Source organism: Meriones unguiculatus, chromosome 3, assembly GCF_030254825.1.
Source record: "Meriones unguiculatus strain TT.TT164.6M chromosome 3, Bangor_MerUng_6.1, whole genome shotgun sequence".
Taxonomy (NCBI): domain Eukaryota; kingdom Metazoa; phylum Chordata; class Mammalia; order Rodentia; family Muridae; genus Meriones; species Meriones unguiculatus.
The window spans coordinates 102,880,699-102,900,088 of NC_083351.1; the positions used below are offsets into that span (position 1 = coordinate 102,880,699).

General features: G+C 40.4%; 1 protein-coding gene across 1 annotated transcript in view; it reads right to left on the reverse strand.

The window, feature by feature from the left end:
• Dnah5 (dynein axonemal heavy chain 5) overlaps positions 1–19,390 on the reverse strand; it is a 256,569-nt gene that overhangs the window by 104,051 nt on the left and 133,128 nt on the right. The window contains exons 45-47 of the mRNA XM_060378798.1: positions 18,871–19,072; positions 16,997–17,139; positions 16,125–16,259 (exon numbers count right to left, since the gene is read on the reverse strand). Coding sequence (XP_060234781.1) covers positions 16,125–16,259; positions 16,997–17,139; positions 18,871–19,072 — 480 coding nt within the window. The remainder of the gene's footprint in view (positions 1–16,124; positions 16,260–16,996; positions 17,140–18,870; positions 19,073–19,390) is intronic.

Sequence of the window (19,390 nt, forward strand, 5' to 3'; positions counted from 1 at the left end):
CACATTTGTCCTTCTGAGCCTGCAGACTTTTCTCCCACAGGTATAGCTGAAACACCAATGCACACACTGAAACCAATGGACCTCTCCCATCTTCTTGAAGAATTCTCCAGATGCCAGAGAAAGACAGTACCAATCTGAACTGCAGAACCCAAGAACAAACAGTGAAGGTTATGGTTAAGCAAGTGGCCAGAGGTAGGCAAAAGAACACAGCCAACAAAAATAAAAATATCATGGCTTCACCAGCAACTCCCAAAGTCAATGGATACTCCAATTCATCAGGCACAGGAAAATGACCTTAAAGGTATGCTTATCCAGTTATTAGAGTCACATAAAGAGGAAACAAACAAGTCTCTCAGAGAATTAGCCAAGCAAATCCAGGCAGTTAAAGAGGAAGCGAACAAATTTCTCAAAGAATTGACCTCCCAGGTGGAGGCTAAGAAAGAGGAACTGAACAAAGTTCTCAAAGAAACACAGGCATATATAGCCAAACAAATAGAGACAAAAGCAGAGGTAAAATTAGTGGCATACAGAGAAGAAATAAACAAAAAAAATAGAGGCCATCATACAGAGACAGGAAGCCACATTCAAAAAGATGAAGGAAATTGTGCAAGAAATAAAAATAGAATTAGAATCAATAAAGAAAACACAAACACAGAAAACCCTGGAACTGAAGAACTTAGAGAAAAGTATCAGGAACCACAAAAGTAAGCATCACTAACAGAATACAAGAGATGGAAGAGAGAATCTCTGGTGCTGAAGATACATTTGCAGATAATGATACTTCTCACAAAGAAAAAGTAAAATCGGAACAGTCCCAAACACAAAACATGCAAGAAATCAAAGATGCCATGAAAAGGAGAAATCTAAGAATAGTAGGAATTGATGAAAAAGAAGATTCCAGTCTCCAAGGTCCAGAAAATATCTTCAAGAAAATCATAGAAGAAAATTTCCCCAACTTTAAGAAAGAGATGTCCATAAATATACAAGAGGCCTACAGAACACCAAACAGACTAGACCAGAAAAGAAACTCCTCACATCACATCATTTCAAAACACTAAATATATAGAACAAAGAAAAGATATTAAAAGCAGCAAGGGAAAAAGGCCAAGTAACATATAAAGGTAGACCTATAAGACTCACACCAGACTTCTCATAAGAAACTATGAAAGCCAGAAGGGCCTGGGCAGAGGTCATGCAGACGTTAAGGGATCACAGATAACAATCCAAACTACTATACCCAGCAAAGCTTTCAATCAACATAGATGGAGAAGACAAAATATTCCATGATAAAACTAAATTTAAGCAATTTCTACACAACAAACCAGCCCAACAGAAGATACTAGAAGAAAAACTCCAATCCAACAAAAACTACACCCAAGAAAACATAGGATACAGATAATGTGCCTAAAAAAATTAAAAGAAAACAAGCAATGAATCACAGTAAGACCACTAACTCCACAATAAAAGGAACTAATGTTCATTGGTCCCTATTATCTATCAACATCAATGGACTCAACTCTCCAATAAAAAGACATAGACTAACAGAATAGATGCAGAAAGAGGATCCATCATTCTGTTGCATCCAAGCAATGCACCTTTGCAACAAAGATAAATACTACCTCAGAGTAAAAGGATGGAAAAATGTTTTTCAAGCAAATGGACCCAGAAAACAATTTGGAGTAGCGATTCTAATATCTAATAAAATAGACTTTCAACCAAACTTAATCAAAAAAGATGAAGAAGCACTACATTCTCATCAAAGGAAAAATCCAGCAAGAAGACATCACAACCCTGAACATCTATGCCCCAAATACAAGAGCGCCTACATTTGTAAAAAAAAAAACAAAAAAACAAAAACATTATTAAAGCTTAAATCACACATTGATCCTTGATCCTAACAACTTAATAGTGGGAGACTTTAACACCCCACTCTCACCAAAGGACAGATCATCTAGACAGAAATCAAATAGAGAAATAAAGGCACTTACAAAGGCATTAATTCAAATGGACCTAATAGATGTCTACAGAACTTTTCACCCAAACTCAAAAGAGTATACCTTCTTTTCAGCACCTCATGGAACCTTCTCAAAACTAGACTATATAGTTGGTCACAAAGCAAGCCTCAACAGACACAAGAAAATTGAAATAATCTCCTGTATTCTATCTGACAACCATGGAATAAAGCTGGACCTCGACTTCTTAGAATTCAATGAAAATGAAGGTACAACATCCATTAATTTATGGGACACAATGAAAGCACTGCTAAGAGGAAAATTCATAGCACTAAGTGCCTTCAAGAAGAAATTTGAAACATCTCATACAAGCAACTTAATGGCCCAACTGAAAGACCTAGGAAAAAAAAAAAAGAAGCAGCTACACCCAAGAGGAACAGACGGCTGGAAATAATGAAACTCAGGGCTGAAATAAATCAATTAGAAACAAATAAAACTATTCAAAGAATCAATGAAACCAAGAGCTGATCCACTGAAAAAATCAACAAGATAGACAAACCCTTAGCCAAACTAACTAAAAAGCAGAGAGAAATTATCCAACTCAGCAAAATCAGAAATGAAAACGGGGACATAACTAAAAACACTGAGGAAATCCAAACAGCCATTAGTTTGTACTACAAAAGCCTATATGCCACAAAATTAGAAAATCTAAAAGAAATGGACAATTTTCTTGATAGATTCCATCTACCAAAATTAAATCAAAGTCAGGTAGAAAGACTGAACAGCCCTATATCCCCTAAGGAAATTGAAGCAGTCACGCCATAGCTATTCAACATAGTACTTGAAGTCTTAGCAGAGCAATAAGACAACTAAAGGAGATCAAGGGGATACAAATTGGAAAGGAAGAGGTCAAAGTTTCACTATTCACAGATGATATGATAGTATACATGAGTGACCCCAAAAATTCAACCAGAGGACTCCTTCAGCTGATAAACACCTTCAGTAAAGTGGCTGGATACAAAATTAACATGCAAAAATCAGAAGCTCTCCTGTATACCCAAGACAAAAGGGCTGAGAAAGAAATCAGGGAAACAACACCCTTCACAATAGCCACTAATAACATAAAGTACCTTGGGGTGACTTTAACAAAGCAGGTGAAAGACCTGTTTGAAAAAAACTTCAGCTCTCACCATCCCACCCAGTAAATGATGCAGAAGGTACTACTGACACATAATAGACTAGGGTCAGATGGAAGGGGAGGAGGACCTTCCCTATCAGTGGACTTTGGGAGGAGACTGGGTAGAAAAAGGGAGGGAGGGTGGGATTGGGAGAGGATGAGGGAGGGGACTACAGCTGGGATACAAAGTGAAAAATTATAATAAATAAAATCTTTTTTTAAATACAAAAAAACAAGAGAAAAAACTTCAAGTCTGTGAAGAAATTGAGGAAGATATGAGAAGATGGAAAGATCTCCTGAGCTCATGGATCGGTAGGATTAACATAATAAAAATGGCCATCCTGCCTAAAGCAATCTACAGATTCAATGCAATTCCTGTCAAAATACCAATACAATTCTTTACAGACCTTGAAATAAAATTCTCAACTTCATATGGAGAAACAAAAAACCCAGAATTTTCAAAACGATCCTATACAACAACAGATCATCTGGAGGTATCCCCATCCCTGATCTCAAACAATACTACAGAGCAATAGCAATAAAAATGAATTGGTATTGGCATAAAAGCAGAAAGGCGGGTCAAAGGAACCTAATAGAAGGCCCAGAAATAAACCCACATACCTATGAATACTTGATTTTTGACAAAAAAAGCCAAAACCATACAATGGAAAAAAGATAGCATCTTCAACAAATGGTGCTGGTCCAACTGGATGTCTACATGCAGAAAAAATGAAAATAGATCCATATTTATCACCCTGCACAAAACTAAAGTCCAAGTGGATCAAAGACCTCAACATAAAACCAGAATCAGTAAATCAGTAGAAGAAAATGTTAGGAAGAGCATAGAACTCATTGGCACAAGAGACAACTTCCTGAACAGAACACCAACAGCACAGGCTCTAAGAGCAACAATCAATAAATGGGACCTCATGAAACTGAAAAGTTTCTGTAAAGCAAAGGATACCGTCATCAAAACAAAACGACTGCCTACAGATTGGGAAAGAATCTTCACTAACCCTTTATCTGACAGAGGACTAATATCCAGTATATACAAAGAACTAAAGAAGCTGAAAAGCAGCAATCCAAGTAATCCAATTAAAAAATGGGGAACAGAGCTAAACAGAGAATTCTCGACAGAGGAATATCGAATGGCAGAGAAACACTTAAAGAAATGCTCATCCTCATTAACCATCAGGGAAATGCAAATCAAAACGACCCAGAGATATCACCTTACACCCATCAGAATGGCCAAGATGAAAAACTCAAGCGATAACACATGCTGGAGAGGTTGTGGAGAAAGGGGAACCCTCCTCCACTGCTGGTGGGAATGTAAACTGGTACAACCACTCTGGAAAGCTATTTGGCGCTTTCTAAGACAAATAGGAATAGTGCTTCCTCCAGACCCAGCTATACCACTGCTAGGTATATACCCAAAGTTTGTTCAAGTACACAAAAAGGACACTTGCTCAACCATGTTTATAGCAGCTCTATTTGTAATAGCCAGAACCTGGAAACAACCCAGATGTCCATCAACGGAGGAATGGGTACAGAAATTGTGGTATTTTTATACAATGGAATACTACTCAGCAATCAAAAAGGAGGAAATCATGAAATTTGCAGGCAAATGGTGGGATCTAGAAAAGATCATTCTGAGTGAAATATCCCAGAAGGAGAAAGACAAACATGGGATATACTCACTTATATAGACCTATAAGATATGATAAACATAATGAAATCTATACACCTAAAAAAGATAATCAATTGAGCAGACATGGGGTAAGATGATCAATCCTCATTTAGAAAGACAGATGGGATGTGCATTGAACGTATGACAGGAGTCTACTGAGCGCATCTGAAAGACTCTAACTAGCAGTGTTTTCTTTTTTTTTTTTTATATATTCAGTAAGGAAGCTGTTGTTTTTATTTTTAATTAAAATATAACTACATCATTTTTTCCATTCCCTTTCTTTGCTCTAAAGTCTTTTTTTAAATGTATAATATATTTTTATTTTTTTTTATCAGTTACATTTTATTAACTCTGTATCCCAGCCGTGTCCCGATCCCTCATTCCCTCCCAGTCTCTCCCTCCCTCCCTCATCTCCACCGTGCCCCTTTCCAAGTCCACTGATAGGGGGGACCTCCTCCCCATTCATCTGATCCTGTTTTATCAGGTATCTTCAGGACTGGCTGCAAAGCCCTCCTCTGTGGCCTAACAGGACACTAGCAGTGTTTTCAAAGCAAAGACTCATGACTAAACCTTTGGCAGAGTACAGGGAATCATAAGAAAGAAGGGGAGTTAGTCTGATGGGGAAAGGATAGGAGCTCCACAAGGACCAAATATATCTGGGCACAGGGTCTTTTCTGAGACTGACATTCAACCAAGGACCATGTATGGATATAACCTAGAACCTCCACTAAGATGTAGCCTGTGGTAGCTCAGTAACCAATTGGTTTCCCAAAGTGAGGGGAACAGGGACTATTTCTAACAGGAACTCTATGACTGGCTCACTCAGCGGGGTCTCCGAGCCACTGACTGTATGGCCCGCCCCAATCCTCAGTGGCAGATAGTGGGCAGACCTGCCAAACAAACTAGGCACACCAAGCGCCAGGCCACCCATGTCTGGAGAACACAGTGGTGGGCCCCCAGGACTTCCCGGAAGGGATCTGCAGCAGTAGCTGGACTTCCTAACCTGGAGGCTGCAGCAGCACTGAGCTGGCAGAGCTCCTCAGTCCTCCTGCATGACTAAGTGGGTCCAGACCAGAGTTGGAGAGCCCCAATGCCCTGATCCTTGCGGAGGTGACCTGCTTGAGAGTGAGTACTACCCAGGTGCCTGCAGAGCACCAGATCCAGGATCCTTCTACACTAACAGCGGGACATCAGACCCCTCCCACCCCCACAGCCACTGTGGGAAACGGAGGGCCTATTGAGACAATGGCCTGCTCTGTGGGTCCAACAGTGGAGTTCAGGGGGATAATCAGGAGCTCAGACAGAGCCAACCTGCTGGCCACTGAGGTATTCAGGGAATTTACATAAGGAAATTGAGCTGCGATTAGCACCAGCACCTGCTACAGTGCATGCACAACCCCTTAGATGCCTGCAAGGCAGAGCCCCTCCCACACACTCAAGGGTTCAACATTCTCTATCACTCTGTCCCTCAAAGGCACACTTCCACACACATTTCCACGCGCATTTCCACGCACACGCTCGCCCACATTTGACCTTCTGCATTAGCATTTGTCCTTCTGTGCCCGCGGACGGACTTTCCTCCCACAGGTACAACTGAAACACCAACACACATACACACACACACACACACACACACACACACACACACACACGCACGCGCGCGCGCACACACACACTGAAACCACAGGACCTCTCTCAACTTCCCAAACAATGCTCCAGACACCGGAGAAAGACCGTACCAGTTTGAACTGCAGAATCCAAGAATAAACAGGGAAGGTTAAGGATAAGCCAATGGCCAGGGGTAGGTGAAAGAACACATCCAACATAAATCAGGACATTATGACTTCACCAGCAACCCCGAAAATTGATGGATACTCCAATTCATCAGGAGCACAGGAAAATGACTTTAAAGCTACACTTATCCAATTATTTGAGGCACATAAAGAGGAAACAAACAAATCTATAAGATAATTTTTAAAGAGATAAAGTTTTTTAAATTCCTCTTATTTTTCATTTTCTTCTTTTCACACTATTAGATTATTTAAATCACAAAGATATAAATCAATAATTTTCATAAGTAGAAAAAAATAACACTAGGTTAAGAGAAAAATTGTTCCTTTTTCTTCTAAAAAAATAATAAATTCTCTTAGCCAAAATGTAATTTGGGCTGAGTATAATTTTTTTATCCAAACTACACACCTTGACTAGCCTCAGGAGACATAATTAATTATTAATAAGAGACAGTGAATGTAATCCTGAGTATCCCAAGCAAAAAGGAACACATAAACCTCCCACTGATACAAGATGCTGAACCAGCCAGAACCATCGTGAAACAGCCTGGCAGGAGCAATGTTCTCGGTTTGACTGTGCAGTATCATGGTAACAGACAAGATGCCCAATATCTACTTTCCCATCTACAGTTTCAATTTTCTTGGGATCCACGTAAGTGGAAGCGTAAGAAATGAATGGCCTCTGCTCCATCAGCTCTGTTTAGTAAGAATGACTGGAAATTATAGCATGGAAGTTAATTACAGGATCTGGCTAATTGAAAGCTTTCTCAGACTAATGAGTCTAGCATGATAGGCAGCAGAGAGGTTCAGCAATCAAGTATCCCTGGCAAGAAGCAGAGTGGGCCATGCTGTTGTGTTCCTGGGTGGGAGAAAAAAGAGTGATATAAAGAAATAAAAACAAAAGAGAGGAGGAGACTTCCTGTCCTTGAACAATGAGAACGTTGACATCCTAGTGGACACCTGCCATATCCCTATATCACCAGGGACAGTGATGCCCCAGTCATACTGAAAGCCAAAGAGGTACTGAAATCTCAAGAACAGTGACTAGGTAGATAATTACCCTATGTGGTAAAAAGAAAAATCAAACTTAGATTTTTTTTAAATGTTTATTCGCAAGTAAGGCTATAATTATAGCTTTTAAAGAGAGCTGTCCCTTAGGAATAGCGCTTCCTCAAGACCCAGCCGTACCACTCCTAGGCATATATCCAAAACATGCTGAAGTACACAACAAGGACATTTGCTCAACCATGTTTGTAGCAGCTTTATTTGTAATAGACAGAAACTGGAAACAACCCAGTGTCCATCAACAGAAGAATGGATACAGAAATTGTGGTACTTTTGGGGGGTATTTTCTTTTTTTTAACTTTTATTAATTACACTTTATATCCCCCCATAAAATGCTCCCTCCTCCCCTCCTAATCCCACCTTCCCTCCCCCTTCTTCACACATGCCCCTCTCCAAGTCCACTGATGGGGGAGGTCCTCCTCTCCTTCCTTCTGATCTTAGACTATTAGATCTCATAAGGAGTGGCTGCATTGTCATCTTCTGTGGCCAGGTAAGGCTGCTCCCCCCTCAGGGGGAGGTGATCAAAGAGCAGGCCAATCAGACTATGTCAGAGGCAGTCCCTCTTCCCATTACTATGGAATCCACTTGGACACTGAACTGTCATGTGCTACATCTGTGCAGGGGTTCTAGGATATCTCCATGCATGGTACTTGGTTGGAGTATGAGTCTCTGGAACGACCCCTGTGTTCAACTTTTCTGGTTCTGTTGCTCTCCTTGTGGAGTTCCTGTCCTCTCCAGATCTTACTATTTCCCACTTCTTTCATAAGATTCCATGCACTCTGCCCAACAGTTGGCCCTAAGTCTCAGCATCTGCTTTGATAGTCTGCAGGGCAGAGCCTTTCAGAGGCCCTCTGTGGCAGGTTCCTAACTTGTTTCCTGTTTTATTCTTCTTCGATGTACATCCTCTTTGCCTTTTGGGATGGGGATTGAGCATTTTAGTCAGGATCCTCCCTCTTGATTAGTTTCTTTAGAAATTGTGGGACTTTTACATAATAGAATATTACTGAGCAATTAAAAACAAGGAAATCATGAAATTTGCAGGCAAATGGTGAGATCTAGAAAAGATCACCCTGAGTGAGGTATCCCAGGAGCAGAAAAACACACACAGTACATACTAACTTATATAGTCCTATAAGATAGGATAAACATACTAAAGAAGGTAAACACCTAAAGAAGATAAATAAGAAAGAGGACCCGGAGTAAGATGATCAATCCTCACTTAGAAAGACAAATGGGATGGACATGAGAAGTAGGAGAAAACAAGTAACAGGACAGGAGCCTACCAGAGAGGGCCTCTGAAAGACTCTACCTAGCAGCTTATCAAAGCAGATGCTGAGACTCATAAACAAACCTTGGTAGAGTGCAGGGAAACATATGATAAAAGGGGGAGTTAGTATGACCATGAGAGGACAGGAGCTCCACAGGACAAAATATATCAGGGCAGGGGAGCCCTCTATGAGACTGATTCTCCAACCAAGGACCATGTATGGATATAACCTAGAACCCCTGCTCAGATGTAGCCCATGGTAGCTCAGTATCCAAGTGGGTTTGCCCTAGTAAGGGAAACAGGAACTATTTCTGACTTGAACTCAAGGACTGGCTCCTTTACCTCCCCCAACCCCCTGAGGGAGGAACAGCCTTGCTAGGCCATAGAGGAGGACATGGCAGCCAGTTCTGAAGATAGCTGATAAGCTAGGGTCAAATAGAAGTGGAGAAAAACCTCCCCTAGCAGTGGTCTTGGAAAGGGACAGGAAGGAGATGAGGGAGGTAGGGTGAGATTGGGAGGGAGTGAGGGAGGGGGCTATTGCTGGGATACAAAGTAAATAACCTGTGATTAATATTAAAATTTTTTTAAAAAGAGAGCTGTCCTTCGAAAGTCAAAATTATTTAAATGTGACACAGCATCAATAATGTATGTTTGTGGTGGTAGTGTATGTGTATGCATGTGTGTGTATATGTGCATATAGAGATATAAATGTATAGACATATGTCCATTACCAGCTTAAGATAATCTCTCTCTCTTCTCTCTCTCTCTCTCTCTCTCTCTCTCTCTCTCTCTCTCTCTCACACACACACACACACACACACATGCACACACAGAAAAACAATATAAAACAATACTGAGGCTCTGTAATTTAAGGTTGACATTTCATCTAGACTTCCATGCCAAGATACTGTATACAGAGCATTTACTTAACAGAGGGCTAGCCAGCATTGGAAATTTCATCTCCAGCAGAGGAGTATAATGAAGTTGACAGTCTTATTTAGAAACTCAATCAATGATCTTAGCATATTGGCGCTCTGATGTCACTGATTAAATTAAGCAATAAGAAGTCATGAATTATCCATGCCTCCCACAATTTTCATTGAGCTGATATTTTGATTTCAATAAGGAAAGAACAGCAAAGTTCACCAGAAGCAAAGTTTTATGAGCTTGTTTTTCAATAAATATTTGCCTTCCAATTACAATTTTTTGATGACTATCTTTTTCTATTTGATTAATGTTCTAATAGAAACATTAAATTTCTCAAGTAATTGAGGCATAGACTGACATTAAGAATTTCTTCCCCATAATTCCCTTTCCAGACACCTTAGGCTATCAAACAAAATGACCAATGACAGGTGTGAGTTTCCTCTTTTCAAGTTATTGGTCTGTGGGAGGGACGGGATATCATAACAGTGCCATCACAGGCTAATGATACTGATTTGAATTACCTGCAGAACTTGAGGGTAGATCTTATTTCTGGAGACACAACATACCTGAGTTGCATGGCATGAGGAAATCAAGCTGGCTGTAACCCAGCTGCTTTATTCCCCACTGACTAACTTTTCTAGTGCTAGAAGGTGTAAAGTATGCTACTATAAGAAACTGATAGTCGATGCTCTTGCCCATGTGTGAACCTTGTAAGCTATAATAGTGACTGGCTTGGAAATACATATAGTAGTGCCATAAATGTTATAAAAATAACCAAATACTTTGTGGTTGAATTTAAAGTCTGCTTCACAAGATGGAATTCATTCCTGGTACTGTTAATTCAAGAACCTGGGCTGAGTTAAGTCACAGATCCTAGGGAAGAACCTAATACTACTATTCTGCTAAACAAACATAGAATTAAACTGATTCCTAAACCTATAGGTAAGTGCCGTTCTCCATGTTTATCAGGGAAGCTTCTTTTGGCAGCATATAGTAATTAATCCTGAGGCATAACTGGTCAGTGTGCAGGTATTAAGAGACTGTGAAGTGCTCGTCCTTAAATGCAATATCTCTCTCTCTCTCTCTCTCCCCCTAGATATATGTGTGTGTGTGTCACACACAGCTATCTATCTTTAGCTATCTATCTCTACCTCTAACTATCTGTCTCTCTCTCTAACACACACACACACACACACACACACACACGGGGGGGAGTTGAGCAAGAAGAAATCATATTAGAAGAGGAGGGAAAGGCAGTGGAGGACTACTGCAAGACAACAATTCATTTCCAGTACTTCCAGACACAACAGGGCAGTTACACACACGACCTCACAGCACTATAACTATGTGCACAAGGCCTGAACAAAATCCCAGCATGGAAGGGAGGGGCATTCACAAAGTGCCACCCCTAGCTGAAAAGCTATTGTCAGCTAATGGCTGCTGAGGGAGGGAGTGTGTTTGTTTGCTTCAGGAATGTGCCCCCCTGGTAGGCTGTCTATGCTCCAGTGAGTTGCCCTGGGCACATGCTGGAAGCACTAAGTAGGCTCAGTAGGCTTAAACAGAGCACGTGGGGTTGGGAGGGAACCTAGTGTGAGAAGAGTTAGAGGAGAATTTGATCAAGGCAAATTATATGCATATATGACATTCCCAAACAAAAATTTTAAAGATATATTTATTTTTTATGTGTTTTTGCCTGAATTCATGTAGATACACCTTATGCATGCATGGTGCTCATGAAAACCAGAATAATGTCAGATTCCCTGAAACTGGAACTAATGACAATTGTGAGCTACCCTGTGGTTGCTCATTGCAAGTCCAAAAACTATCCTTAACCACTGAGCCATCTCTCCGGTCTCTCAAACAATGTGTTAGAATGAGGATTAAAATAAAAGAAGAAGAAGAAGAAGAAGAAGAAGAAGAAGAAGAAGAAGAAGAAGAAGAAGAAGAAGAAGAAGAAGAAGAAGAAGAAGAAGAAGAAGAAGAAAAAGAAGAAGAAGAAGAAGAAGAAGAAGAAGAAGAAGAAGAAGAAGAAGAAGAAGAAGAAGAAGAAGAAGAAGGGTGACCCTAAGACTTCTAGCAATAAGGTATATGGAACAGGAAATGGTCACCTCCTGTAACCATGCAAGACTGCCAATGAAGGGATGGGATGCCAACCTAGTCACTAAACTTTAGACCAATAATTTTTCCTTCCTATTGGAGGTGCAAGGATAAAGAAGGAGCAGAAAGCGAGGGAATGGCCAACCAATGACTGGCCAACTTGAGTCCCATGCCATGAGAGAGAGCTGACCCCTGACGTTAATAGTCATATTCTGCTATATTTGCAGACAGGAGGCTAGCATAACTGTCATCTGAGTGGCTTCACCTAGCAGCTGATGAAAAGAGACACAGAAACCCACAGCCAAATATTATGTGGAGTTCTGGAATCTTGTGGAAGAGAAGGAAGAAGGATTGAAGGATCAAGAGGGGTCAAGAACACCACAAAATAATCTACAGAATCAATTAATCTGGGCCCACAGGGACTCGTAGAGACTGAACCACCAACCAAAGAGCATGCATGGGATGGACCTAAGACCCCTGCACATATGTAACAGATACACAGATTGGTCCTCATGTAGGACTTCTAACAGCAAGAGTAGGGGCTGTTTCTGACTCTGTTGCCTGCCTTTGGATTCCCTTCCCCTAACTGGACAGCCTCGTCTAGCCTCAATGGAAGATATACCTAGTCCTATTACAACCTCTTATGCCAAAGTGGATTGATATCAGTGGGAGGTCTCCCCTCCTCTGAGAAGAAAGGGAGTGAGGCATAGAGGGAGGGGAGGGGAGATGGAGATTTTGGGAGGAAAGAAGGGAGGGAAAGTAAATTAATTAATTAAGAAAACATTCTTCCTCGGTTTCCAGATATGATAATACATACCTTCAGTACTTGCACTTGGGAGTTAGAGGCAAGAGCATCTAGAGTTCAAGACGCACCCGGAATCCTTACTGAGGTCTATGCCATATATCTGTGACATAAAATCTGTTCCATGTAGCTACATGTCTTTTCTAACAAATGGAAATGTGGATGAACAAAAAGAAAAGCAGAGAGAATATGTTCAATGTACAATATAGACTCATATGAAAATATTCATATGTGACATAATACAACTTACAATGAATATATACAATGATCTTGGCAATAATTAACAGCCATCTAAATGAATTTAAGCCCTGCTCAACAAGAGAGAAGTCATGCCTGGTACTGAAAACCTAGCCATCTACCAGAGGCTCATAATGCCATGGATCTTAGAGAAGAACCTACTACCGCCCACTTTATTAGACTGGCATTGTTCCTAACTGCATTCTGAATGTGTCCTTATATCCACAGATAAATCTCATCCATCATCGAAGAAGCTTTTCTCTGCAATACAAAGAAAACCACACTGAAAAAATGCACAAAATACGTGATCATTGAATGCCTATCCCGAGCCGATACATCTACAACACGATTCCTGCAGCTAAGGCTCAGGGAACATCTCCTAAGAGGAGCCGAAAGATTGCAAGAGCCAAGGTACCAGAAAGTCTGCTGTGACAGGAAGCTACACCAATGATACTTAACAATATGGTTCTCTAAACAAAGTCTGAGTGATGACAGTACCCACAGATATGCTAATGTGGAAATAGGAAATCTCACAGGGTACAAAGACTACAGGCACCTGATGATTGCTGAGAGAGGGATAATTGTTGTTTCTAAGGGATGATCCTCCTAAATGTTATTCTAATACAGAGTGGTCAGCTCAAAATTGTGTAGACATAAGCAACACTAAATAGACTTGGAGGGTGTTTCTCTCTCTCTCTTTCTGTTTGTGTGTGTGTAACAATAATAAAGAAAAATAATCAGTTTGAGAAGAGGACTCTTAGGAGGGGTTGGTGGAAGGGGACCTGGAAGGAGTTGGAGGTAGGAAGGAAAAGGGGGCAAGTGAAGTAGCAGTATTTTGATTTTTTTTTTTTTTGAAGAAAAAAGGGGGCTGGAGAGAGATGGCTCAGGGGTTTAACATGTCTCTGCCAAGGACCTGAGTTTGTTTCCCAGTATTTATGTCAAGTGCTTGTAACTCCAGCTCCAATGGTATCTGATGCTTGACCTCCACAGTCACTATACTCACATGCACACTACACACACACACACACACATCATATGTGTGCACAGGTGTGCATGCATAATTTAAATGATAATAGTAACCATTGACAGTTATGTATAAAAGACACTGAGGAAAACTTTTCTCTAGTTTAATAGTTGTATGCAATTTTGCACCTGCATAAGATGGAAAAGTCAGCCACTGCAAACTCAGGTCTGTCCTTGAAGTTTCCCTGACTAAAGCAGCCCAAATCCAAGGTTTTTGTTGTCACTACCATATGATGTAAGGATCTATGACACAGTATATTTCATCTGGTAAAATTCTAAGATTTTATGCCTGTTATAGTTTTTCTTGGTTGTCATGTTAGAATGCTACACCATGAAGGAGAAGACAAAGTGGCAATTTAGGAAATAGTTGGGAAAAGGCATAAAGCTAGGCTAGAAGAAAATTAGAGTTGAACCAAGGATAGATCATGACTGTTCCCTCTATAGTGGAATCAGGAGATGTGGGTTACCCAGGGGCCAGGGAACAAATGGAGAGCTGTGTAGACCATTTCTTTAGATACATTAACATCCTTGAATTCAAAAGCTATCCATCAAAGATGACTCTAAAATTACTAAAGAATAAAAAATAATATACCAAAAAGGCAGATACTAAACAGAAAGTGAAAGTTTATACAGTAAAATGAGTGGTGATGGTTCAGCTTGTGACTTTGTAGATCCAAATGATTTTATTTCCAATACAGTATTTTTAAATTAATTGTACTGTAAATGTGTATTGTACAAAGTAATTTCATACAGCATTTCCATACATGGATTTTTTTACTGTATTCACTCTTTCTGTTACATTTTCTTGACCTTTTCCTTTACTCTTTCACATCCCTAGTAGGCAGAATTTAATTTTCATAAACTTTCCCTCACTAGATTCTGCCTATGAGAAGGAAGGCACATGCTCCCACTCCTAGCGGGAATGTATGCTGGTGCAACTGCTGTTGAAATCGGCATAGAGGCTCCTCAAAATCCTTCAAGTAGAACTTCCATACGATCCAGATATAACCAGCTCTAAGTATCTACCCCCCAAAAAATCAAAGCCACTTCTGAGTGTATTCTCTGAGTCTGGCTTATTGCACTTAATGTACTGATGTACAGACAATCCATTTCCATTCTTCTTGATGGCTGGATAAAACTCCACTGCATATGTATGCGACGTCACCCATTCATCTGATGACAGCTACATCAGCTGATTTTGTAACACGGCTGGTAGAAGTTGCACATCAATGGATATAGCAAGTGTGTCTATAATCCACTCACTCTGATTCTGTACAGTGTGGAAATTTTACTTTTAATGTTCTGAGGTGCCTTCATGCTGACTTGGATACCAGCAGCGCTAATTTAAATTTTCATAAAGAAAATTATGCACCCCTCACAAATGCTTGTTTTCTTAATAATACCCATTTTTATGCAGGACAGATAGAGGCTTGGTCTAGTTTTGATTTGCATTTTGCCAATTCCAAATATGCTGAACATTTTTCCATCATGTTTGTATGTATTTGAATTTTTTTATTTGAGAAGTGTCTGTTCAGGTTATTTTTTTCATATTGTGATTTAATTATTTAGGGTTTTTTTTTTGAGTTCTTAAATATTCTAGATGTTATTTCCCCATCCGATGAATAAGTGGTTTTATTCAAAATGCAGAGGTTTTCTTGCATTTTGTAGGCTCTCTCTGCACTTTATAATTTCTTTTCTGTACATATACTTAATTTCATGAAATCCTACTTGCCAATTCTTTTTTCACCTGAGCTTTTAGTGTTCTACTCAGAAACTGATTGTCTATGCCTCAGGTTTGAGATGTTTTTCCTAATATGTCCTACATTTCTACACATGCTTTAAACACCACTGAGGCCTGTGGTAGCTTATATACCTTTTATTAGTTCTTTGAGAATGTCTTATTTCTCCATAATTTAAGATTATATAGAACAACCTAACTAGAAAGAGATTTTACTTCATTTGAACAATAGAGACAAGAGAAGACATTGTTGACATGATGTCATGGTTACAAAAAGTCTGACAAGGCTTCACAGACACATGGAACACTTTGAGCCTCCAAAACTGACCCAACGGACCTGTGAGCAACAGCAAAGGCAGTACCTGAAACATCAGTGGGGTAGTTGCTGAAGAAAAGTTTAGATTCTTGACCATGTGACTTTCAGGGTCATATTTTGACAGAAATCCTTTTATTATGACTGTTTTGGCTGTTCCTTGTTCACCAATTAACAGCACAGCCTAAAATAAAGAAGTTCAGAGGGAATGAAATAAAACCAGCAATATGGTTGAACTGTGCCCCTCCTGCCCACTAACTCCTAAACTGAAGAGGAATCCTCAGTATCTCCCAATGAGACTGTACCTAGGGCCACCCCAGATGAGGCAGGTGCATGATCCCGCCTAATGATGACCTGATAGAAGCAACGGATCTAGATACACTGAGAAACAGCAGAGATACATGAAACAGAAAGGGGCCTCAGAATCTAGGTACACTGAGAAACAGCAGAGATGCATGACAGAGAAAGGGCCACAAGAAGACAAGGAAAAAGGCCAATGGAGAAAGCAACCTCAGCAACATCCCAAGCCTCATGGCTTTCAGCCTCCAGCTGAGAAAGAAACTGCCATTGTTTAAATCACTAAGCTTCGGTATTTTGTTAAGACAGCTACAGCAAACTAAGTTGGTAACCAAAAGAGAAAGAATTATCTTAACAAAAACAAGTAAAAAATTCACCTGCTTCAACTACTATTCGAGGAATGATTAATTGGGAATTAGGCCTTTTGGACACATTGGGTTGTCATTGTAAAATAACAAAAGGAGTTCCCTCATTTAGGCAATATTTCCACCTACTCTCAACAGAAACAGAAGGCAGTATAAAATAAATTCAAGGTAGTTTTGTATTTTCATAGGACCTTTTAAAGTACATTAAAAAGTATCTTTTAAAGAACATTATGTTTAATAGTAGTTTGAAAAGCCATACCTTGCCCTGCTTGGCAATGGTTTTAATTAAGAAGTCAGTCCTCACGTTGTCCACATTTGGCACCAGGATAGAACCATACTCTGGAGTGGTATCAGGTGGATACACATATTCCGGGGTACACATGTTCCAGTGCTTCCAGGTACCTAAGAAGGGCAGGGTGCTCACAGCTTCCAGTTAATAATGTATATCCCCGTGATGATCAGGCGCCTTCAAAACGCCCCAGAGCCAGCTTCAAATATTAGCCATAAAACAAAGATCACTAAGGGTATGTAGATATAGCCCAGCTGGTCTAGTGATTGTCTAGGATGTACAATGCCCTGGCTTCAACCCCTACCACTACATAAAATAGAGTCTTCTACTCTTCTTCCTGTTGCTGTAATAGAAGTCTGACCAAAACTAACTTAGAGAGGAAAGCTCATTTTCTGCTCTCAGGTCTCAGTCCACCACTGAGGGAGGTCAGAACAGGAACTCGGTGCAGGAGCTTGGAGCAGGTAGGAGTGCTGCTTGCTTGCTCACCCACTGTCCTGACTTCTGGCTCACGTTTAGCTAGCTTTCTTACACAGCTCAGAGCCACCTGCCTAGAGATGGTGCCGCCCAAGGTGGGCTGGGTCCCTTCTGCATCTGTTAGTAGTTCCCCACAGACATGTCTCCAGAGCAAACTGATCTACAGAACTTTTTTCTTTACTATCATTATTTATTAAAATTTATTCACTTTGTATCCCCCCTGTAGGCTCCTCCCTCACCTCCTTCAGGTCCCACCCTCTCTCCCTCTTCCCCACCCCCATGTCCCTTCCCTAGTCCACTGATAGGGGAGGTTCTCCTGCCCTACTATCTGACCCTAGTCTATCAGATCTCATCAGGACTGTCTGAATCTTCTTTCTCTGTGCCTTAGTAAGCCCACCTCACCAGGGGGAGTTGATCAAAGAGAATTCTTAAGTTGTGACTTTCCTCTCAGATGACTCTGATCTGTAACAAGTTGAAAATTAAAGCTAAAGAGGATATCAGGTGCAGTAGCATGTATTTGTGATGCCAGCACTTAAAATACGGAAGCAGAAGAATCAGAAGCTGAAGGTCACCTTCAACAGCATAGCAAGTTGAAGGCCTACCTGGACTATGTAAGACCGTGTGCCCCAAAAAATATTTAGTAAGGTTAGATCTCACTACATGTTAATTAGCTTGAGCAAAACTTCCCAGGGAACTATTTCAAATGGAGTCCTGTATCTGGACATACTCAGGTTTTAGAACTGTTTTCCCAATATGCAGCTTTTCAACAATATAGTGTACATAAAAATACAGAAGAGAGTGAGAAGCATGTACCTGAAGCCATTATTAGTTTTAAATGTCAAATCTCACGAGTTTTTCATTAGGCGAAAGATACTAGATGGCTTATGTATGGATACGCAGAAAATATAAAATTGCTTCTGCATATTATTGCATATGTATGTTTGTATGCATTATATATGTTTATGCATGTGTAAGTCATTTTAAAGTATATATCGATGTTCATAGAGATATTTATGTAGAGAGATCTATATATCTATATAGTAATATATAGATAAGTACATAGACATTTGTAAATACAGACACCTATATTTGAATGTAATTTCTACACCAACTGGTGAATGGTTCGTGTATACCTGAGTAGGAAATTGATTCAACTTGCATCAAGTCAGTAAAGATCCCACACACCACACCAATGGAACTCGTACCTGGAATCTAAAGTAAACCTTGGGAAAGAAACAATCGCTACCTTTCCTATGTACATTAAGATTCCTATTTTAGTTTTATAGCACACAAGAGTCTCACTTTAAAAACACAAAAGCATGCCGGAACTAACAACCCATCCTTGCATCCTGCGTGCAGTGCATGCTCACCATCCGGTGCAACATAGTAGTCAAACATCGTGTCCCCGGGATCCTTCGGCTCAGGCAGCGGCAGCGCGGGCACCTCTCGCGAGCGCAGCCAGACTTCCAGCCTCCTGCGACCTTCCAACTCCAGGACAGCGCCCACACTCCACATCATGGCAAAGACAAACAGCCTCCCCAGGTGCTCCGGGCCTATCTCCCCGGCCTGCTCCTGAGGATGCACAAAGTGTTCTCTTTTCGTTACTTGATTCTCAATCTCAGTCTAAAACTTTGCTAAATGAAAACAATAAAACTCAGAAAGAGATATTAGCTATCCCCAGGAGAACAAAAGATACAACTGGGTAACAAATGAGAAAGCAAGTTCCCTGCGTACGATCTGGCTTTTAAAATAAATGAAAGACTGCAAGCTCAGTGGGAAAAGGCACTCGGCATCAGTCCTCATGGCCTGAGTTCGATTCCCCAGATTCAAGTGGTCGAATGAGACAACCAACAAACCCACAACTTGTCTTCTGACTTCTGCACAAACACA